This window comes from Ovis aries, chromosome 3, assembly GCF_016772045.2.
Source record: "Ovis aries strain OAR_USU_Benz2616 breed Rambouillet chromosome 3, ARS-UI_Ramb_v3.0, whole genome shotgun sequence".
NCBI classification, from domain to species: domain Eukaryota; kingdom Metazoa; phylum Chordata; class Mammalia; order Artiodactyla; family Bovidae; genus Ovis; species Ovis aries.
Window position 1 is genome coordinate 175,641,114 of NC_056056.1, and position 24,149 is coordinate 175,665,262.

A 24,149-nucleotide genomic window follows, 5' to 3' on the forward strand; every position below is an offset into this window, starting at 1 on the left:
ATTCCCAGAACCTTTCAAAATCAGTTTAATCATTTCTATTGTATCAACATTCTAACACTTATCAGAAATTAAGTTGATGAATTTATTGTCACTATTAGTGATTTCTTAAATTACTCTTTTTTATTCTCAGCATCTCATAAAGTTTCTAAGCCTCTTGAAGTTTTTAAATTTTGTCAGGTTCTTTCCCCAATCCCTAGCACTTTCAAGGTATCCAATTAAAAAGCAAATTAATGGAATTAATAGTATGTATGGACGAGGTCAGCATTAAGGTCACTGTCTAATAATCTTTAAAAAGACCTGGGCAGGTGGAGCCCAATAATCTCCTTACGTTTGTTTAAAGCAATTTGTTGGATCCTTAACACCTGTTGAGTTGAGTGTTGCGAAGTTATTTGGAGAGCCCATTGGAGCTACATGGCCCGAGCTTTCTTTGTCCTCTCTCCATTCTTCAATCTTTTTTTCTTGTTTTCTCTTTCTTTTTTCTTCTTCTTTTTTTTTAAAATTTATTTTAATTGAAGGCTAATTACTTTACAATACTGTAGTGGTTTTTGCCATACAGTGACATGAATCAGCCATGGGTATACATGTGTCCCCCATCCTGAACCATTCCCCCCAACCTCATCCCTCAGGGTTGTCCCAGTACACTGGCTTTGAGTGCCCTGTTTCATGTATCAAACTTAGACTGGTGATCTATTCAGTGCTATTCTCTCAAATCATCCCACCCCCACCTTCTCCCACAGAGTCCAAAAGTCTGTTCTTTACATCTGTGTCTCTTTTGCTGTCTCGCATATAGGGCCATCATTACCATCTTTCTAAATTCCATATATATGCGTTAATATACTGTATTGGTGTTTTTCTTTCTGACTTACTTTACTCTGTATGATAGGCTCCAGTTTCATCCACCTCATTAGAACTGATTCAAATGCATTCTTTTTAATGGCTGAGTAATAGTCCATTGTGCTTATGTACCACAACTTTCTTATCCATTTGTCTACTGGTGGACATCTAGGTTGCTTCCATGTCCTAGCTATTGTAAACAGTGCTTTGATAAACACTGGGGTACACGTCTCTTTCAATTCTGGTTTCCTCAGTGTGTATGCCCAGCAGCGGGATTGCTGGGTCATATGGCATTTCTATTTCCAGTTTTTCAACGAATCTCCACACTGTTCTCCATAGTGGCTGTACCAGCTTGCACTCCCACCAACAGTGTAAGAGGGTTCCCTTTTCTCTGCACCCTCTCCAGCATTTATTATTTGTAGACTTATTGATAGCTGGCATGAAATGGCACCTCACTGTGGTTTATTTGCCTTTCTCTGATAATGAATGATGTTGAGCATCTTTTCATGTGTTCGTTAGTCATCTGTTATGTCTTCTTTGGAGAAATGTCTGTTTAATTCTTTGGCCCATTTTTTGATTGGGTCATTTATTTTTCTGGTATTTAGCTGCATGAGCTGCTTGTATATTTTTTAGATTAATTCTTTGCCAGTTGTTTCATTTGCTATTACTTTCTCCTATTCTGAAGGCTGTCTTTTCACCTTATAGTCTCCTTTGTTGTACAAAAGATTTTAAGTTTAATTAGGTTCCATTTGTTTATTTTTGCTTTTATTTCCATTACTCTGGGAGGCGGGTCATACAAGATCCTCCTGTGATTTATGTCAGAGAGTGTTTTGCCTATGTTTTCCTCTAGGAGTTTTATAGTTTCTGGCCTTACATTTAGATCTTTAATCCATTTTGAGTTTATTTTTGGGTATGGTGTTTAAAAGTGTTCTAGTTTCATTCTTTTACAGATGGTTGACCAGTTTTCCCAGCACCATTTGCTAAAGAGATTGTCTTTTCTCCATTGTATATTTTTGCCTCCTTTGTCAAAGATAAGGTGTCCATAGGTGCATGGATTCATCTCTGGGCTTTCTGTTTTGTTCCATTGATCTATATTTCAGTCTTTGTGTCAGTACCATACTGTCTTGATGACTGTAGCTTTGTAATATAGTCTGAAGTCAGGCAGGTTGATTCCTCCAGTTCCATTCTTCTTTCTCAAAATTGCTTTGGCTATTCAAGGTTTTTTGTATTTCCATACAAATTGTGAAATTATTTGCTCTAGTCCTGTGAAAAATATCATTGGTAGCTTGATAGGGATTGCACTGAATCTATATATTGCTTTGGGTATTATACTCATTTTCACTATATTGATTCTTCCAATCCATGAATATGGTATATTTCTCCATCTATTTGTGTCATCTTTGATTTCTTTCATCAGTGTTTTATAGTTTTCTATATACAGGTCTTTTGTTCCTTTAGGTGGATTTATTGCTAAGTATGATGTCTTTAGGGATTTCTAAGTAGAGGATCATGTCATCTGCAAACAGTGAGAGTTTTACTTTTTCTTTTCCAGTCTGAATTCCTTTTATTTCTTTTTCTTCTCTGATTGCTATAGCTAAAACTTCCAAAACTATGTTGAAAAGTAGTGGTGAGATGTCGTGTTCCTGACTTCGGGGAAATGCTTTCAATTTTTCACCATTGAGGATAATGTTTGTTGTGGGTTTATCATATATGGCTTTTATTATGTTGAGGTATGTTCCTTCTATGCCTGCTTTCTGGACGATTTTTATCTCAAATGGAGGTTGAATTTTGTCAAAGTCTTTCTCTGCATCTATTGAGATAATCATATGGTTTTTATCTTTCAATTTGTTAATGTGGAAGAAATAGAAAATCTTAACAGACCCATCACAAGTATGGAAATCAAAACTGTAATAAAAAATCTTCCAACAAACAAAAGCCCAGCACCAGATGGCTTCACAGGTGAATTCTACCAAAAATTTAGAGAAGAGCTAACACCTATTCTACTCAAACTCTTCTAGAAAATTGCAGAGGAAGGTAAACTGCCAAACTCATTCTATGAGACCACCATCACCCTAATACCCAAACCAGACAAAGATGCCACAAAAAAAGAAAACTACAGGCCAATATCACTGATTATCATAGATGCAAAATTTTTCAACAAAATTCTAGCAAACAGAATCCAACAACATATTTAAAAAGATCATACATCATGACCAAGTGGGCTTTATCCCAGGGATGCAAGGATTCTCCTTTTTCTTTTAAAATTTTCATTGAAAACCCTTTGGCCAGCAGTCTCTGTACTAAACACTGGTGACTCAGTGGTGGGCAATATAGACAAGGCCCCTACCCTCATGTAGCTGACAGTCTGGTGGGGAGGGGGTTCATACATTAATTCAATCACACTCATGAATGGCTGTAAGGTTACAAATTGTGGTAGGCACAATCATGCTGTATGGGACCTGACTTAATGGGATCTGGGGTTAGGAGACAGCTTCTTTGTATTGAAATATGAAGAATGAGTGGGTACTTAGGGAAGACTGAGGGTTCCAGGCAGTGGAAATGGCTGTGCAAAGGCATGTGCAAAGGCCTTGTGGTGCTAGGAATTGTGGTACTCTGGAAAAATGGAAAAAAAAAAAAAAAAGCTATGGTGGCTAGATCAGAGGTACAAAAGCAGGGAGTGAGGGATGCTTCTGGTGAGGTCAGCAAGAACCAAGACACAGGATGTGTAAAGATTCTGGCTTTCAGCTAAAGAGCAGTGGGAAACCACTAGCATGCCAGAGAAGAACTGGGGGAGTGAGAACTGCTGGTGATGATGCATCTTTGCTTATCTCTGCAGGAGCGATGCAGTCGTACACATGGTCTCTAACGTACACGGTGACAACAGCAGCAGGGTCCCCCGCTGAAAACTCTCAACAGCTGCCCTGTATGCGGAGCACACACGTGCCTTCCTCTTCGGTCACACACAGGATACCAGTTTATCCCCACAGAGAGGAGCACGGGTAGGCGGCTTTCCTGGGATGTTGTTTTACTTTTGCTTTGAAAGGACAGGGTTTACTCAGCAATGGTTTCCTCAGAGGACAAGAAGGACTTGCCCTTTGTTGAGGTCTGCCCACACCTTGTATGACTATCTCATGCAGTCCCCTCAACAACCAGGTGCGGTGGGCAGGTGACCCACTTGGACAGACGAAGAAACTAAGGCTGGACTAAGTTCACTTCCTCAGGCCACATGGCTGCAAAGGGTGAGGCTGACTGAGATTCTGTCTGCCTCCTTTAGGAAAGAAAACGGAAAAGTCCCTTTCACCAGCTCTCCTGGGTGGCTACTTTATAGGCACATAACATACAGCTTCATGGTGGGTCCAAGTCTCAATCACAGGGGGGCTTCCCCACCCAAGGCTGGGGGTCCCTGGAGGACAGGGCTTACTCATGGGGTTCAACTCCAAGCGGGTTCCAGTGGTGATTTGGACCCTGAATAAATAAATCATTTGTTTTGCCCATATTTTCCCCTAAATCTGTAGTGGTGTTACTGTGATGTATAAATTACAAATCCCCTTAAAAGGGTAACCTGAATCATAGCAGCTTTTTGCCATTTTGCATTGTCTTTATGAAAAGACCTTCCTCCTCCAGTGTCTACTGTGCCCTGATCTGAGAAACACTGATGATGTTATAAAGGGCCCTCTTCTTGAGAAGGTGAGACTTGGCTCTGAGGGCACAGTGAGCCTCACAAACCAGGTTCCAACAGACCAGCTGTGGGGGACACAGGAAGGGAGGAAGGAGGACCACTCAGGTCCCTTCCACGCAGTAACTGAGGCCTGACTGTGGGCATACTTGGAGTTAATTCCAAAGGCTCAGGTGCCCCTGCCAGTCACTGGGACAGCCATTATTTTCTCAGGGGACCCCTGAGAGTATTTCCCCCACACATTCAAAATCGACTTAGAACTGTTTCAGAGAACTTTCAATTCTGCAGAAATGACAGCACAGACACTCGTGTGGTCATATACCAGCATCTTTGATGTAAAGATGTTATTAAGAATAGTGGTAACAGTGTTCTGTGTTTTCAAAGCAGTATCCTATGTTTATAAAGTGTCTTCACATATACGACTCTCAGAGTAGCGAGGTGCAGCATTTTTTACAGATGTGAGAAACAAGGATGCAGATAGCCCAGGGCCCCACAGCTGGGAGCTGGTGGAGCCAGGCTTAGAACCGGAGGCTGACGCCTGGTTGGCCATGTTGTTTTCCCCAGGAGAGAGCTCAGAGAAACACATTGCATCCTTCCCCAAGATGGAGAAGCAGAGGACTGAGCAAAACAAAAACATAAGTCCCAAAGTAATTTCTTCTTTTTTTCCTATTTGACTTCAGGCTATAATGTGGGGCTTTTTTACCACAACAGGAGACAAGGTCTCCATCACTAATGATGTTTTGCTCAGGGCTGTTTTTAATTCCCTGAGCACTCACTGGGTGGTGAGGGAGGTATGCCGAGGTGAGAAGGAAGACCCACCTGGGAGTTTGACACTGTCACAACAAAGCCAGAGTGGAGACGGTAGGAAACAAGAAGAAAAAGAAAAATGTAAAACAAAAAGAAAGAAAAGAAGGAGTAGATGAGGTTGATTTTTAAAGGTGTCAAACTGCTTTGTTCTCCCTGCCATTACTCATAATATTCCATGCGCCTCCTGCGTTTTAGATACACGGGAAGCTATAACTATGGGAGCTATGGCAACCAGCATCCTCCCCCGATGCAGAGCCAGTACCCAGCTCTCCCGCATGACACAGCCATCTCAGGACCGCTCCACTACTCCCCGTACCACAGGAGCTCTGCGCAGGTGAGTCGGTGGTCCTGCTTGCCTGCCCAGGCCTTGGTGAGCTTGATGCCAGGTCTAGTCAACACAATAGGCACCTTCTGCATACTGTGTGTGCAACCTCTGTGCCTCCAAGGGAAGGCTGGTCTTTTCCTCCGTGCCACTTTGTCCCTCCCGTGGCTGCCCACAGTGGGTGCTCAGTCAGCGTCATCCCAACTTGCTTTCACCTACGTGGGTACCGACCATGTGCCTCTAGTTCTGTCCTCCCTTTGACCTCTCTCCTATGAGCCAGTCAGCAGTGAGGTCTGTTACCCTTTTTTCGGGCGGCCACCTTCAGACTGGATCTTTTGTCTCCTCTCCCATCGCCCCTTCCTGGTGCAGTCAGACCTTCATCAAGTGCTGTCAGGATGGTCATCTCAGCATCATCCCAACTGGTCTCTCAGTTTCACGTGTGTTCCTTTTCTGTCCAGCAGCCCAACCACAGACTCTTAGTAGAAGAGTCTTCCTGAAATGGACCCCTAACACATCATTCTCAGGCCTTTGGGTCTTCACTGTCTCACAAGCCACACTAATCCTCTGTGGCCTTGGTGAATGGGAATGGTGGCTGCCACTGTTACACCAGTGTTAGGCACTCTCCATGCCTCAGACGCTTTGCTGTCTACTGGCCCTAAACACAAGTGTTGCCAGTTCCATCCAGTTCTGCATGCTTGGTGTCTCTGGACCCTCACCGTCCTTGCCTCAGATCAGGTCTTTATCTAACTTAGACGATGACCAAAGCGTTCCCGTCTGTCTGTCTCTGTGTCAGTAACTTGTCCCATCCTTGGTCCATCCTCAGTACTGCAGCTGAGAGAATCTTTTGGGTAAAACAAAACAAATCAGAAGCCTGGCCACAACACTCTTCCTCTTTTGCATATTATCACTTTGAGGGTCAAGTTCAATTCCTTAGCACAAGACTCATGACCATCTGGGCTCTGCCTGCCTTTCTGGCCTACCAGCCACACCCCACCTTTGTCCCTCCATGCCAGTTCATGTGTAGCTCCCTCAGGTCTTTGCAGATGCTGTTGTCTCGGGCTGGGACTCTCTTTCTCAATAAGCAGAACTCTTCTGCTTATTGTTCAGGACAAGCATCCCATTTGCTGACACTGTCCTTGTCCTTCTTCCAGAACCATATTAGGTGCCACTCCTCTGTACTCAAATGGTGCATTGGGCTTTCCACTATTGGTACACCTCTCATCACTGACTTTCCTGATACCTGCAAGAGACCTCAAAATTTCCTGAAGGCAGAAATTAAGTCTAGGATCCTCAGGTCACTGCACTCATCAAAAAGAAAAGCTAACTGTTACTAAACATTGTCCTGTGCCAAGCACAGTACCAAGCACCTTCCACATCCCCATGGTAACCCTTGCAGAAAGGAAGTGAGGGTAACTTGGTCAAGGACTTAACCCCGGGCAGAGTGACCCCAGCTGTACAGGCTCCTAAGCCCTAGCCTCTGTCACCATTCAGAGAGAGCACTCGCTGCTTAATTTAACAGAGGAGTGAACAGGAGGTGGGTCAGCAGAGACAACTGTGGTGTGAGGCAAGCAGGGAGGGAGCCGCAGTAGGTCTGGGAGACATGATGAGAGTTCAGCCTAGGAAAGAGCTTCTGTAGCACTGGTGAGACCAGGAAGTAGAGAGGGGACCGGCAGAGCAGGGAGGCTGCCAAGGAAGCACATGCAGGAGTCTTAGAACAGAGGTGGCAGGATGTGAGCTAAGTGGAGGCTGCAATTACATCAGCTGTCAGCACAGACTTGCCTCCGAGGGAGAGCGCTGAGCAGAGTGTATCCACAATAGATGGGCACTTGGGGCAAACAGGCATCTGTTTTGATGTCTATCCGCAGTCCCAGGGGAACCGTAGGATAATCCCTAGACAAGCCAAGGAGTTGATTCCTCTAAACCATCACCTGGGGCATTATTATAGGTCTCCATCTGTGTCACATGGAGACACCTGCTCCCTAGGTCCTGCTTCTCTTGGGACCAGGGTCTGTGCTCTCCATGGTGATCCCCTAAATGACTAAGAGCTGCCACCATATAAGCCACAGTATAAGCAGCCTATCCATCCAACCATTCATTCATTCCCCCATGACCGTTGAGTACCTACTATGTGGCAAGCATTGCCCTAGCCTGTGAGAATAAAGGGAGAAGGAGATGGAGGCAAGCCTGCTTTGAGGGAGCTTCCACTCCAGTAGGAGACCCTGGCGAGACCAAGCGGAGATCCCAAGCCACAGCTCCCAGCATTCTTCCCTCTTTCTTCACCCCCTCATCTCTTTCCTGAAACTTCTGGAGCTGGTTTTCCTGGGTATTAAATTTTTAAAGCCTTTTGCCATAAAAAGAAGCCACGGGCTCCTAAATGCCCACGCAGCCCACAGTGGTCCAAGACAGGCTGTAGCATCCCCTCTGGAAACCACAATGGTCCCCAGCTGGAGCACCATCATGTAATCACTCATCCTAACTGGAGAGCTGGGGACTAAACGAACGCCCATGGAGGAGCTGCTGAACCCAGACTGGCTGTTGGAGGCCACAGGGTCCTGCAGCCCCTTCACCACCATGCTCTGTGACGCTCAGGTCCTTTCACAACCTCTGACCCCCACCACATACTCACACTCTGCACTTTATGGTTAATGCCTCCGTCTCCATTTGTAAAGTGGGGTGGGGAGACATTTAGTTACACTACATCTCTGCCCAGGTTGATGGATGAGGTCAGGGTTTCTTCCGGGGAAGGTACTATCTAGTACTTTCTAAATCCTTCCTCTTTTTCCATTCACACTGATGCACGTTGAGGCACTCTGAAATACATAGGCTCACTCAAATCTCAGAGCAACCTTCCAAAGAAGGCATTTTCCCCACTTTTTAAAGATGAGGAAAAACTCAGAAGGCAATTTGCCCAAGGTCATGCATCTAGTAAGTGACCAAGCAGATTCAAAGGCAAATTCTCCAAATCTCAACCCCAAGCCTGTGGCACTGAACACTTACAGGGTGTGTGTTTTAGAGGACAGGAGGTAAATTCAAGAGGTTACTGAAGCTATTCTCAATAAGCTTCAGGTTCCCAAAGAGGAAAAAACACACACCAAGATACTGTATTTCTTTCCTTTCCTGGTACTGCGGTTTAAGGTTGAACACACAGGGGGAAATCTACTGTAGGCCTAATTAGTTTTAGCTTCCCAGAGCAGAAGTCAAGCCATCCCAATCCTGAATACCAAATATCACACTTCATTATAGCAGACTCAGCCGGGAAAAGATTAGTCTGAGGTGAAGAAAAATCATAATGATAAAATACGGTTAAAGAATGCAATTGGTCATTAACACAAGACACTACTTTCTGCAAATAAATGCCTACCATTTTAGTCTTAAAGAACTAATACAACATCTTTGTGAAGTCCAGTAATTATAGACATCCCAGCATTTATATACTCAAAATAATGTGAAGTCATTTGTTTTTTGAACTATGGTACCGTGTGCCCTTGTTTCTACTATTCATTTGTACAAGACATGCTTTCTTCATGAGTACTACAAAGGTAAACCTCCACACTCCTGCTTGAATGCTCATAATTCCTCAGTTAGTGAGTCCAGATGGATGAGGCTGCACAGGGAAAGGTTTGAATTATTCCAGAAAAACACCCTTCTTGCTGCTATGCTGCACGTGTCCCACATCATCAGTGAACAAGGGACAGTATCAACGGCCCCTTCCCAGGCGCCCCATCCTCATGGCCAACCAGAAAGAAAACAAACATGGAACCTCTACCTGTCCGCAGCCGTGAATGTGAACTGGGTTCTTGAGCTCAAAAGCTGTTAGACCAACCATAAGCAAACTGGCTGGAAAGACACTTACAGTGAACCAGAAAGTGTTGCTCATTTCTCAGCTGTATAGCCAAGACCCAGCCTTACCAGCTGGTCACACAGCTCTCACAGTGTCTCCAGTGGACCACGTCCAGTGGGTCCTTGATCTCAGAGGCACAGTGATTGCTTCAAAGTTTGCTTAGCATGCTCCACTTTGGGGTAGCATCCTCGGCCAAAGGTGAGTAAAAATAGAAAAACAGACTTTCTCTGACTATAGGGCCAGGCTTCCTGAGTTCAAATCTCAGCTTGGCCTCTGATTAACTCGGTGCCTCAATCTCCTCATCTGAAAAATGGGGATAATTCTAGTACTTATTTCATAGGGTTGTTGTGAGGGTTGAGTGATTTAACAAAGGTTAGGACAGGGGCTGGCTCATAGTTAACACTATCTGTGGATATTATTATGATTTTTCTTTGTAACACCACAGTTATTATTATTTTTTGTAATTGTAGAATTAATATCTGTCTTCCTCACTATACTAGCCCTGTGAAGGCGAGGGGGTCTAGGTCCTTCCCCTTCTGACCATTATATTCCCAGGACCCAAAACAGACCTGGCTCTTGGTTGGACCTCAGTATACAATGGTCAGTGAATGAAGGGATGAATGGATCCTTACTCTGGCAGTAAGTTGTGTGTGACCACAAGAAGATCATTTATCCCTCTCCTGACCTCAGTTCCCTCATCTGTAAAATGAGAGGTGGGATCAGATGGTCAATCACTTAAGGCTCTTCCTATCATTAGTGGACCACGAACCTATGACTCGAGGAAGAATAATATTCATAATTGCAACTATGTTTTGAAAACTTATTGTGTGGAAGCTCTGGGGCTTCTCAGGTGGCACTAGTGGTGAAGAACCCACCTGCCAGTGCAGGTGACATGCAATATGGGCTCGATCCCTGGGTCGGGAAGATCCCCTGGAGGAGGGCATGGCAACCCACTCCAGTATTCTTGCCTGGAGAATCCCATGGACAGAGGAGTCTAGCGGGCTACAGTCCATGGAGTCGCAAAGAGTCGGACATGACCGAAGTGACTGAGCACACGGACACACTGTGTGGAAGCTCTAAATGTTTCACATGTACTCACTTAATCATGACCCAAAAGGCTCAGCAGACGCGGACTGTCCAGCACAGATTTGGGGGAGTTGTGTCCTGGGTGGGGGATGCCTGTTGGCAGGACTTTGGGCAGTGAGAGCCGCCTTTCATGGGAAAACAGGGGGCCACCTTTCACCCATTCTCCAGTAGAGGCCCGTTTGGTGAAGGTCAGGGATAAAGGGCTCATTCTTCTCTCTCCACGTGCAGGAAAGTCAGCGCTTGGTGTGAGAAGTCACTTCTCAAAATAGCATTTCCTAATATGGTTCCAAAGAGGCTCAGGGTCAGTCTCAGCAGAGATGGACTCACACCCTGGTCCCTTGAGGGAATCTTTGCCCATTTGTGCACACACACACCCACACATGCCCACAGACACCCCTCACACACCTCCCACAGGGTGGGGACTGGGGACTTACCTCCATTTTCACATCAGTATCAACAGCCCTTGATCTGACCTAGAAAAGGGTAACTTCAAGTAAGGGCCTTCAACAAAAAGCACTTTTATCCTGGACAGAGCTCTGGGGACCCCAGGGTTTGTGCCCAGCATCTGGATGAGCCCCATGAACCCGGATGTGAAGTGTGAGCGGTGAGGCGGGCACTCCCATTGGACTGAAGAGCAACTTCACTGGTGGCTTTAATGGCCGGGCCAGACAGCCGGCACTCCAGCCTCTCAGCTTTCAATGGTCTCTTCACCAAGGGGAAGACGAGGCACTGACTCATTTGCAATTAGCTGACCTAACAGGACAGAATTTTCCAGGCCAGATCCTGTGGTAACAGAATTTTATTGTCACGCTGGAGATATTTTGAGCCCGTCTCATTTCCAGGCAATTACTCTTTTGAGCCTGTGACACAACCCCTGGGCACAGCTGCATTGAGGGGCCTTGACTTGGCACAAAAGCCACCCTCTCTTGGGTTCTATGGGGAGGAGGCTGCATGATACAGTCCCTATGCAGGCCAGGCAAGCGAGGCGCCTCTCAGGAGCATCAGGCTGAGGCCTGGTTGGGGTTACCAGACCCTGTGGTCTGCAGTGGGAGGAAGGTACTGAAAGGCAGAGTGACAGAGAGATTCAAGTTTAATGTGCTGTGTTCCAAAGGGGAGTCTTCCTCTCTGAATTCTCTGGACTTCAGTTGTGTGGTGGCTCCTGCCTTGTTTGGGCCAGACTGACGTGGGGGGAAAGAGCTAGCCCAGGCCCGGGCTCCCCTGCCAGCTCATCCACTAGCTCACCATGGGCTCCGCACCTCATCCTAGCTGGATCCTAGCTGTCTCATCAGTGCAACGTGGGGTTGGAGTACAGGAGCCCTGAGGTTATTTCTAGCAGTAACAACCTAGGGTTCATTTGCCGGATAGTAATGTGGCACCTGCTAGGTACCAGGCATCATTCCAGATGTTGGGAACACGCTGTGGAAGATGACACCACGCCACCAGGAGCTTAAGAATACAAGCCAGTGGGAAGAGATACCTGACAAGCAGGATGCTAAGATCCTGCCCTGAGAGGTGAAGGTGGGGCACTAGCTTGGAGAGACAAGATGTCCAGAAAAGTCTCTTTGAGTTGGTGACATTTGAGCTGAGACCTGAAGAATGATGAAAGGGCAAGCAGGGAAGGGGCTTGGAGGGAGGGGTGGGAGAGACGTGCTCCAGGCGGAGGGAACAGGTGGGACAAAATACCTTGAGATGGGAACCAGCCTGGCATGCCTGAGGGCCAGAAAGTAGGTCTCCGTGCTAGGGAGGGGACATGTATCCGAGGAGTTTACTAGAGAGGCTACTGGGAGCGGGGAGCAAACTTTTGGGAAAAATTAAAGACCATTTTGTAATAATATGCTTTAATATTACCTGTTTAGTACCTGGGGGCTCATTATCTTGGTCAGGACCCAGTCTTACCATGGTCTCTTTGGGGTTCAGAGGGGCTGCCACACACACACACACACGCACACACACACACACACAGCTGCTTTGGGGAGTATGAAAGCCTCCGGAGGCTCCCCGTGGTCTCCTTGGCAACAGCCCTGGGTGCCTCCTCTGCCCTGAGCTCCAGATACCACCTCTGCCCTTCTCACTCTTTTCCTACCTGTTCTTCTGACTGTGTAAGGCAAGCTGTCTGTCCTGTGGAAGACCAAGCCCTCACTACCAGACCTCCTTCTTCACCTGTAAATAGCTGGTTCTCTTTGCCTGCTTTGGGCCTAACAGCCTTCCCCCACTGCCCCTCGGACTCCCACTCAAAAGGCGGAGAACAGTTCACTTGGCCCCCTCGGCAACAGAGAGCAGCCATTGCTGTCATAACCCCCTCTCCTGGCTTGTCTAGGCTTCAGTCTGTCTGTCTCCCTCACACGGAGGCAGCCTCCCACCTAATCCCTCGGGGCTCCACTCTCCAACTGTCAGGGAAGACAGATGGGAGAACAGAAGACTTCGCACATTCGCAGGCAGACTCTCTCCCTACTCGCTGCCCTTGCCATCCTGGCTGACTGGCTCCTGTTCATGTTGGCGTGGCCCTTAGCACAGCAAGGAAATCTTTGTGTTGACCAGCCTGCAAACGGAGAGCTCTAGCAAAGGGAGCCCAGGACTCCTCCCCTTCCTCCCCTCTGATCTACTAAAAGCAGCTCGTTTGCATAGCTGTCTTGGAAACTGAATAGAATGTAAACGAAGCAGCACTTTGGGGCACTTCTCTTATTTCTGATTCTTTCTAGAAATGTGTGTTGTTGTTGTTGTTGTTGTTGTTGTTTTGCCTTCTTCTGGTAGCTATTAACACCCTTTTCCCTGACCTGCACAAAAGCACCTTCCTCCCCTCCCAAGGGGCTTATCTTGACTCCTTCCAGGTTCATACCAAGGCCAATAACTCGCCATCCTATCTTCTAGGACTTCAGTGAATGTGAACCCAAAAGAGATGTTCTCTAAATGATAGGCACTAATACTAACCTTTGACACTGTTGACTTGATTCCTCTTCAAAAACCTGCGTTTAGGCTGCAGTTCATAAGTGGATTCAATTGCAAAATGCTATTTTTAATGAGGTCGTTGTGTTTTTCTTGGCAGTATTGTTCTCTTGGGTTGATGGAGTGGGACCTATCACAACTCCATAAATGATAAAATGATACAGCTCAAACCCATCCATCCATCCATGTCTATTTGGACATACTGTGACTCAGGTACACACGCACTCACTCTTTCTCTCTCTCTCCTGTATTCCCAGTGGGGTTATTCCTTCTTTGGGGTTTGACTTCCCCAAACATTGCAGATGAAGAGCACAAAGCCTGTATGACTGGTTGAATGAATATCAGCCCAGCTCTGGCTATGAAATGTTTTGCTCTTCTCCTGCCGGTTGCTTCCTAGACCAAGAGTCAGTCTTGCAGAATCTCACTGATGACTTCCCACAAACTTTCATTAACAGAGTCTTAAGAATTTAACGTAAACTGTGAACGTGACTGATACTGTGTACATGCAACTTCAAGCTAATTTTAACTTTGTGGAATTTCTTTCCCCTCAACAAGTACCCTTTTAATAGCCCCACTTCCCGGATGGAACCTTGTCTGATGAGCAGTACTCCCAGACTGCATCCTACCCCAGTCACCCCCCGATGGCCAGAGGTGCCCACAGCCAACACGTGCTACACAAGCCCGTCTGTGCATTCCACGAGGTATGGAAACTCTAGTGACATGTACACACCCCTGACCACGCGCAGGAATTCTGAGTACGAGCACATGCAACACTTTCCTGGCTTTGCTTACATCAACGGAGAGGCCTCCACAGGATGGGCTAAGTGACTGCTTTCATAGGAATCCGTATTTAATATTAATAATAATTAATAATAATAATAATAAACCCATCACCCACCCACCCCCAGAAGACTTTATCTCTCTACATTGTAACTCCTGGACTATTCCTAGGCATCCACTTTCCTAATGAACATGAGGCTGGGATTCAGTGCGGGATGAATAAACTTTAGTTCTGAAAAGGGGCTCACTAAGAGTCAGTGAGATTGGGTTCCTGTATCCAAGCCAGACTTGACTGTTTGTACAGAGCACTATCTCAGGCAGGCCGACCGACCCGTGACATTTCCCTCTGTTCCATGTCTTCGCAACCACTCCCAGTAAACCACTTATTTTCCTGTTGACAAAAACTCTTTAGTCTTGAAGGATGGATACTAGAGACAGAATCTGGTTGGCGCTCTTGGATGGGCACATAATTGACCAAGAGCATTCACCTTTCTATCCGGCTGTCATCTTACTGTACAATGAACAGCCCTCAGAAGTGTCTTAAACATCCCAACTTGCTGGTGGTGTCAGCACTGCTTCCTGGAGCACCAGGGCTAAATGGAGGTGTCCAGAAACCCTAGAGTCCCTGTTACGCTCACGCTGTCACCATTCCTGCCTGGTCTTGGAACATAAGCACTGTTGAGAGGGAAGGAAGAGGCCTGTTCCGTATGCCTTAAGTAGATCGAGGTTTGTAGAAGACCGGTTCTTCTACATTCAAGTATTTGTCTTAAGTTTGCACAATGGCTAGTGTCAGCAAAAGGCAGAAGAGCATTTTCTAAAGTTCTGTGAGAATGCGGACTTATGGCATTCAGTATCACACTCAGCTCTGCTGTATTAACTTTGTGAACCTGAATGGACCAAACTTTTAACTTACCAAGCACCAAGTGTGAAGACGACTTTCATGGTTCCTTCATAAGACTATAATAATTTCCGACACTTTGATAGAAAAAATTCAAAGCTGTGCCTTTGAGCCTATACTATACTGTGTATGTGTGGAAATAAAAAAAATGTATTGTACTTTTGGAAAATTTTTTCGTAGGCATTTTTCTGTCAGATTTGTAGCAATTTGTGAGGTTTGTTAGAGATTAACATAGGTTTTCTTTCTGTATTATAAAAAACACCAAGAAATTATGGTGGACCTATTACCCTATGGGTAAGAAATAAGTGGAAATATGACACCGGATGTTTTAGCAATTGTTCTGTAAATAAAATCTTTGATCACACCACTCAGTGTGATAATCATGTCTACAGCTAAAATGGAAATAGTTTTATCTGTACAGTTGTGCAAGATATGAATGGTTTCACACTCAAATAAAAAGTATTGGAATGACGTTCTTTCTTTTTGTTCATTTTGCGTTTGATACGACCTGTGTGTGTGCACATATGTATTTTGTGTGTGTGTGTGTGTGTGTGTGTGTGTGTGTGTAATATATATGACATTCTAAATACCTAGGGTGTAAGTAGGCAAAACAAAAGTAAATGGTCTTCTATAGTTGTACTTATCGAGTTCCTTGTGATCTTGTCATTATTAAAATGTGGATAGGCCACACATGCAGTCCTTAAAAAATGATTTAGCACCTACAACCTGATTGTAAGAAGCAGTCCTACACACAAGGACTGACCTGGAGTTTTCATGATGGCTAATGTCAGCAAAGGGCAGAGCCTTTCAGCTCTTACAGAGGATATTATTCTTCAATGCCAATATCACTAAGAGGTCCCCTGACACTCAGTTCATTATGCTTTAATGATCGCTAGGTGTAAAGATATTTTGAGCACAGTGGTTTAAATGCTAATAAACTTCTGAAACAGGACAATAATATTGTTAAATAGTTAATAAATATCAACAGATTTTTTTTTCCAGGACTGCAGTTTGATTCTAGGGCTGGAAAGTGAGGCAAAATTATTAAATGCTTTGCCCAAATGTTAAAGAGTCTAGGATCTATGAGAAATTCAGAGCCACAGATTTCCAGAAATGGCAGTACTGACTATTTTAACTAAAAGGCATGAGAATTTGACAACTCAATTTGCATTTTAAAAGGTTTATTTTTAAAGCCAGGCTCTTACTTGCTATTACATAACATATGTACACCTGAAAATGCTTTGGGGATTAAAATTATACATTTTATATAGTATTCCCTTTAAAAAAATTAGCTGTGTTGTTCTACCAAAAGAAAGCAGATGTTGGATTTCACTCTGATGGTAATTAGTTTGATCTTTCGGCCAAGGTCCATTAGTTGGCTTTATATGAGGAAAATAAGGGAGAGGAAGGATGAAATTTCATATTTAGTCAGTGAAAATAAGCCTGAGAATAACCAGACCTATTGCTCTCTTTACAATCCAAAGCTCATGCTCCAGAAATGAATGGGTGTATTAAGTCTGACTTTTGACCTACTAAGCACAAAAAATTAAGCAGTTGCCAAATTCTCTGGCCAGGTAGCTGCTGCTGCTGCTGCTAAGTCGCTTCAGTCGTGTCTGACTCTGCGCGAACCCATAGATGGCAGCCCACCAGGCTCCAGGCAAGAACACTGGAGTGTGTTGCCATTTCCTTCTCCAATGCATGAAAGTGAAAAGTGAAAGTGAAGTCACTCAGTCGTGTCCGACTCTTCGAGACCCTATGGACTGCAGCCTACCAGGCTCTTCTGTCCATGGGATTTTCCAGGCAAGAGTGGTGTAAAGTAATTAACCTCCAATTACAATAAATAAATTTATATATATATAAAAGAGTACTGGAATGGGGTGGCAGCAGTACATAATATTGAAATAAACGACACCCATGTACACAAGTACTAACCACAAGCTCTTTAAACGCACAGATATTTAGGCAAAAATAGTCACAGCCAATAAGGGCCTGAATCCCGGAAAACACAGTGATTGCTCCAAGAACTTTGCAGAGGAAAGAATGTGTTCACAGCACAGCCAGGAACCGAGAGTCATCAGCACCACAGGAAGAAGGCAGCTTCAGGTGAGGCAAGTGGCCCCTGGGCGTTTCTCTCCAGACCACAAGATACCCATCTCTTGGGAGATGAGTGGACTACCTGTGTTCCCAATTGTTCTAAAGCTTCCACTTCAGAACAGAGAGGGATATGAGTAAGAAAAGATAACTTCTGTGAGTTCATGACTCAGCTGCACCTTCTCTCCCTCTTGACGGTTCCTAGCCAGTCACCAAGATGGGAATGGGCAAGGTCGGCCACTGGGAGTGGGGCCAGCCACTTGTCAGAGGAAGAACAGAGGAGTCTTGGCAATAAAGGGACCCTCCCCTCTTCAGGACACTCTCTGAAAAGGACTCTGCCAGCTTGAAACTAGCTGAAATCATGAACGGCAGCCAGGATGGCTCACCCACGTCGCAGGCCTGCGGAGTCCAGGCATCCATCCTGCTGAGCCCTTGTCAGGCCTCTAGCATAGCCCAGGTCTGGGAAGAAAGGGGAGCTGTGGCCCCTCGGAGACCACAGCCTGGTTACAGACCAATCAAAAATGTACATCATCAAATAAACCCAGCCTCACTGGAGAGAGGGCCTGAAATCATAGAAGGTGACCTTGGAGGGGTCACCTCCCTACTCTGGGCTGTGAGCAGGCCTGCTCTATGACTATGACATCCTGAATTACAGCCTGTGTGCTGATGGACCAGGGCAGGCAGATCTGGGTGAGGAGGGTGGACAGCTTAGGGAAAACAAAGAACAGACTGGCAGCTGGGCAGTGATTCAGGGAGGCAGCCACAAGAGAGAAGGCGATGGCTCCACCAGCTGGTGCTAAAGAAATGGCCTGAGGTTCACATCCACGAGCTGAGCCCATATCTCTGCACCACCATCACCAAGCAACACCCCTTCCTCGTACCTGATCCCACTCTCTCTTTCACAACTCCACTGGGGCAGTAGTCTCCTGCTATCTCCCCCATCCTGCAGATCTGTCCTATTTGCTTTAACGTGACATCAATCAAAATGAAGCGAATCTGGAGAAGGAAAGAGCAAAAACGAACAGGCTATTTGTCCCAGCTTTTCATACCTCTTAAAGGCAGAATGGAAAGATTGAAAAAAATTAAATCCTAGGAAAGGGCTAAACACTCCCTTTATCACATGGGAAAGAGTGTCGGGGTGGGGCAGCTGTAGAGCTCCTGAAACTCAGAGTTCAGACTTGGTCAAGGGCCTGAAGTATGCAAATCATCATTATCGTCAGAAGCTTAAAGGAAGAATAGAGGGATGTCCTCATTGGCTTTGAAGTGAGGTAGAACCGAGATTAAATCTTGGTTCCACCAGAGATGATGTAGAAGGAGCATTCCTACCCTCAGTAGGATTAGACGTCATCTGTTCTGAGTTCTAGCTGCCCATTAGCATTACTCTATCAACTTTGTAAAAATAGGGATGTGTAGGATTCACCCACAGTCAGTAACTGACCTAGAATGTGATGGGGAAATCTTTTAAACTCTCCAGATGATTCTAATACGCAGCCCAGGTTGAGAAACATGACCTCTGCCACCTTGAAGTTCTAAGATCCAGGGACTGCTCTCCCCTGAATAGGTACCCCAAGTTTCCTTTTTATAAGGTTCCGGTCTGTCCAGAGTGGCAGACGCCAATCATCCACACTGTTTATAGTTTTCCCCAGCTGACAAACCTCTCCCTGACAGCACTGTTTTGTTTGTGCTTCAGCCCAGCCCACCTCCCTACCACTCTGCCGCCTGCCCTCCTAACCTGGACCTTCTCTGCTTCGGTTCCTTGGCAGCCTCCCAAGCTAAGCCAGCCCTTGTGGTTTCCTCTTCTTCCAAGGAGGTCAGAACCTTTTGTGCTTCATCAGCCTCCTCCCTGAAGCTCTTCCTCCATCCCTCCTCCTGCATCTCAACTCCCCCCGCCCCGCCAGCCCTCTCACCCCCATATTTTGCTGCTACTGGTGTAGGTGGGACGGAAGATGTAGGCTCAAGAATTGAGAAAAGAGCTGTTGCTAGGAAAGGAGTGTGGGTGAAGAGAGAGCGTGGGTGGGAGAAACAGGGCTCCCCAGTTTTATTCCTCCCTTTGTCATCATAAATGCCTCCAGAGCTAAAACCAGTTGTTTTAAGAACTATTATGAAAAATAATAAGGTCTGACCGGGACAGCAGGGGTGAGAGAATCAGCCTCAGAACAGCTGCAGTGCTGATCCTTGATATTTATAACAGTCTTCTGATAGATGGGAAAGCCACTGAGAGAAGTCTCTAAGAGTGAATTCTCCAAGAACTACCAAACGGTGCCCTGACCAGACACAGTATCCAAAACGTCCCAGCCTGTGCTACACCTCTTGGAAACAAGAACCTGCCAAATGTCTTCTTAAGGACTGAAATGTAATTACAACAGAAGGCCAAGTTTTAAATGAGGAGACACACTTCCTTCTTCTCACATTGAGCAACGCGTGGTCCATTCCTGAACCAGCTCTAGAGGTTCTTGTTCCTGGGAGGTCTGCAACATGCTAGCCCCATCAGAAGCATCTTTCCCACTTCTTATAACCTCCTTGAGATGTCAGTGGTATAGTCATTTCTGTTTACAGGTGGAGAGACAGAGGCTATGACCGGTTTAGTGTCCTGCCAGAGCCAGGATGTACAAACTGCACTGTTCCACTCCAGACTGTCTTTTCTGCTACAGCACCCTGCCTTCTTCCTCCTTCCTACTTTTGTTTCCATGCCATCCCACCCCCATTCCTTTCTCCTAAGTGGCTTTGCAGTTTATAAATCAACCTTGACCGTGGTAAGAGAACCTGCTGGGGTTGAACAGAGTTTCAGAAGTTCTGGGAAATTTGTGTGTGTTCAATGAAGGCAGCTGCTAAGCTGCACCAGCTCTTTCGCCCACACCCAAAGTGGCATCCACTCACTGTAAGTTCACAGCAGACACTAGCTTCCCTCCGTCACTTCCCAGGGTACATACAAACCAACACATTATCAAGAATCAAGACTTGGTCATTCTACAGAGAAACAGGAACAAAAGAAAATCAATAATAATGTAAAAAAAAAAAAGCAGGGCACAGGAGAATTTTTATTACTAGGTCAAAAAAAAAGCTCTGCGGGGGAGATGCAATGAGCCAAGCATTCACTAGAATGAAGTCATTGGAGGGGGTGGAGGAGGGGTGCTGGCTACCTCTTGCTGTTCAGGTCACTACCCTTTGACAGCAGTGGCCTCTGACCTCAACAACCCTACAATTCTGTTTGGACTGACCCTGAAACCCATGAAAGTCAGATGTAGGCAGTGCCCAAAAGTTGAGATAAAGCTGACTAATATGGGAAAAGCTCCCGGTATGTGCCCCCAGCTGAAAGGAGCTGGCAGTTCTTTGGCGGGAGATGCAATTTATTCTGTCCTCCTCCTTTCAGGGAAATGCTAATCCTTCATAGGCAACTGGAGGGGAAGACTAAAAAGTGGTGATGATGAATGACAATAATCCTTTGTCCACTGCCACCTCCTCCTAGGGTTGAACCTTAAGAGTTTAATCGAATGTTGGTAAGTAAATTAATGCTTTACTGCATTAAGAGTTAAAAAGGAAGTGGCAGGAAGAAGAGTTGTGAAAATGCATGTCCTCTGATACGTGACTCTCAAAAGCTTAATTACAAAGACATTGGTACAGAGTGTGTGTGTGCACACGTGTGTATAGTGTTTTAGCCTCCTTCTTTACATACACAAACAAAGGACAGTCACTATCCCCAAACTCTTTTGTCAAAGCATGTCAGTGTTAAAGACATTAACTTCAAGGTTTAAAGATCAAAGTGGTATGTTAAAATTACTTTTCTGTTGTTAAAAACATCAACAACAACAAAATCTCAAGCATTTGTTCGCCAATAGTAATAACATGACCTTTATCCCCACATCTTCCAGCATCACTGTGAGGGAGGTTGCCTTTTTCATTCCAGTTCAGCTAACACCTGAGTGGCTACTCCATGCCAGGACTGCTGTGCTGGCCACTTGGACAGTCATCTCCTTTAACCCTTACAACATCCTGCAAAGTAGGTATTATCATGTTCGTCGCAGTTGAGAAAATCAATGTTCAAAGAAGGCAAGTAGAATCTTTTGGCTTTCAAGTTTTCCTCTGAGATACAAAAAACTGGTTGCCAGAACGGTTTTAAGGAATTTGACAAATGATGGGCTTCTGAGACTCACACAGTGAATTGGGACTAAACACCAGGTTTTCCAATTCCCAGTCCAGCTCTTTTGCCACATTACAGCACTGCCACCCAAAGTGCTGGGTTTTCCCAAGAGGTGTTTGGATGGGAGTCCAAGCCAGCGAGATGCAAATAGGTCTGACCCACATTCCAGCTCTTGGATAAATAAAAACTCCTAAAGGGCAGAGCCCATTTCGTGTGCTTAATTTGAGAGCCCCACTGTGGACAGTCAATCAGTATTAAACAACTACAGGTACATTTGCCAAGGACTAACAGCATGGGCTCAATTTTAGCAATTAGAATACTGCAGAGGAATATTACAGAGGAATCTCGTACAGGTACCGAAAGGCTGGATCAAGTAATCATAAATTTCTAAGAGTTTAAAAAGAAACCTCTGAAGTCACCTAATTAAACTCTAATTTTATAAATAAGATCCAGAGAAATTAAAACAACACACACAAGGGTTTGACACCAGTCAGCAACAGACCTTTTCCTGCCTCCCAGTTCTATTTATGTCATATGGTATTGTGACGTAGTTTTCAGGAATGGAACATGTTGTAAGCTGAAACTGGACTGGATGGTTATACAGAGTCATCAGTGATAATGACGTCTCCCAGATTTAATTTTTCCTTATCCTACTCGACCAACTGACCTCTAAGTCTCCCTTGCTGGCTTTCAAATTCAGCTAAGTTGGTTTTCATTTCTCAATAAGTGTTTCATTAGTTCTGGCCTCTCGAACTTCTCTCTTGGCATTTCCCCCATCTGCTAGCCCTCTAAGCTCTCTGTAGTATTCTCTATATAGTTCTCCAAGAAGGCTTCTCTGATTACTCTTCTTCCCATAAATGTTTATCTTGCTTTGATTTGCATAATATTTACATTCAATTTGTTCCTTCCTAACAGTAGAAAAGATCTGCCAACTGCCTGGGTGCTTCTTATATTCCCAAAGAACAGGATCAATTGATTTTACTTGTTTTTATTTTTTATGGTACCTAAGACAATGCTTTTCACACTGTTCATGGGGTTCTCAAGGCAAGAATACTGAAGTGGTTTGCCATTCCCTTCTCCAGTGGACCACGTTTTGTCAGATCTCTCCACCATGACCCATATGTCTTGGGTGGCCCTACATGGCATGGCTCATAGTTTCATTGAGTTAGACAAAGCTGTGGTCCATGTGATCAGTTTGGTTATTTTCCTGTGATTGTGGTTTTTCACAACAAACTGTGGAAAATTCTTAAAGATATAGGAATACGAGACCACCTGACCTGCCTCCTGAGAAATCTGTATGCAGCTCAAGAGACAACAGTTAGAACTGGACATGGAACAACAGACTGGTTCCAAATTGGGAAAGGAGTATGTCAAGACTGTATACTGTCACCCTGCTTATTTAACTTATATGCAGAGTAGGTTATGTGAAATGCCAGGCTGGATGAAGCACAAGCTGGAATCAAGATTGCTGAGAGAATTATCAATAACCTCAGATATGCAAATGATACCATCCTTATGACAGCAGAGAACTAAAGAGCCTCTTGATGAAAGTGGAAGAGGAGAGTGGAAAAGTTGGCCTAAAACTCAACATTCAGAAAACTAGGATCATGGCACCCAGTTCTACCACTTCATGGCAAGTAGATGGGGAAAACAGTAGACACAGTGACAGACTTTATTTTCTTGGGCTCCAAAATCACTGCAGATGGTGACTACAGCCATGAAATTAAAAGATACTTGCTCCTTGGAAGAAAAGCTATGACCAACTTGGCATATTAAAAAGCAGAGACATTACTTTGCCAACAAAGGTCCGTCTAGTCAAAGCTATGGTTTTTCCAGTGGTCATGTATGGATGTGAGAGTGGGACTATAAAGAAACTTGAGCACCAAAGAATTGATACTTTTGAGCTCTGGTGTTGGAGAAGACTCTTGAGAGTCCTTTGGACTGCAGAGATCCAACCAGTCCATCCTAAAGGAAATCAGTCCTGAATATTTTTTGGAAGAACTGATGCTGAAGCTGAAACTCCAATCCTTTGGCCACCTGATGTGAAGAACTGAGTCATTAGAAAAGACCCTGATGCTGGGAAAGATTGAAGGCGGGAGGAGAAGGGGACAACAGAGGATGAGATGATTGGATAGCATCACTGACTCATTGAACATGAGTTTGAGTAAGCTCCGGGAGTTGGAGCTGATGGACAGGAAAGCCTGGCGTGCTACAATCCATGGGATTGCAAAGAGTCAGACATGACTGAATGACTGAACTGACTGAAGACAATGCTATGCTCCAGTGAGCCCCAAATTATTTGTTAAAGGCACAAACCACGTCAAATAACTTTGCTACAAAAAAGAAACTTCATTCTTAATAGAAAATGAATTTAAGGTAACTTTTAACCTCCTAGATTATTCTGATTTCTCAAAGACTAATTAATGAGTCACATGCTTATAAGTTTGTTAGTCTACAAAAAAATTATATTCATTTAGTGGTTGATATTCTATCAGAATCTTGGTCCAGTGATTATCAACCAGGAAGCTTTTAAAACTACCAGTACCCAGGCCTCACCACAGATCAACTAAATCAGAATCCTTGCAGGTATGCCCAAGCCATGATTTGCATACATCATATTGTAATTTGATTTGCACATATTTATATGTAAAACCTCACTCTCATTAATAAATTGGTCTAAAGAATGAGCATGTTCAAATATGCTTTTGTTGTCCTTAGATCATAGAATGTTAG

The 24,149-nt window shown here is 44.9% G+C and overlaps 1 protein-coding gene and 1 long non-coding RNA gene across 4 annotated transcripts in view; one reads left to right on the forward strand and one right to left on the reverse strand.

Moving 5' to 3' along the window:
- Positions 1-15,659, forward strand: part of RFX4 (regulatory factor X4) — a 171,418-nt gene extending 155,759 nt beyond the window's left edge. For all 3 annotated transcript variants that reach the window (XM_004006695.6, XM_042247169.2, XM_042247170.2), the window contains 3 exons: positions 3,671-3,833; positions 5,513-5,651; positions 14,065-15,659. In XM_004006695.6, coding sequence (XP_004006744.2) covers positions 3,671-3,833; positions 5,513-5,651; positions 14,065-14,337 — 575 coding nt within the window. In that variant the 3' untranslated portion in view covers positions 14,338-15,659. The remainder of the gene's footprint in view (positions 1-3,670; positions 3,834-5,512; positions 5,652-14,064) is intronic.
- The window catches only part of LOC114114025 (uncharacterized), a 34,308-nt gene that overhangs the window by 6,297 nt on the left and 3,862 nt on the right, over positions 1-24,149 (reverse strand). The window lies entirely within an intron of this gene.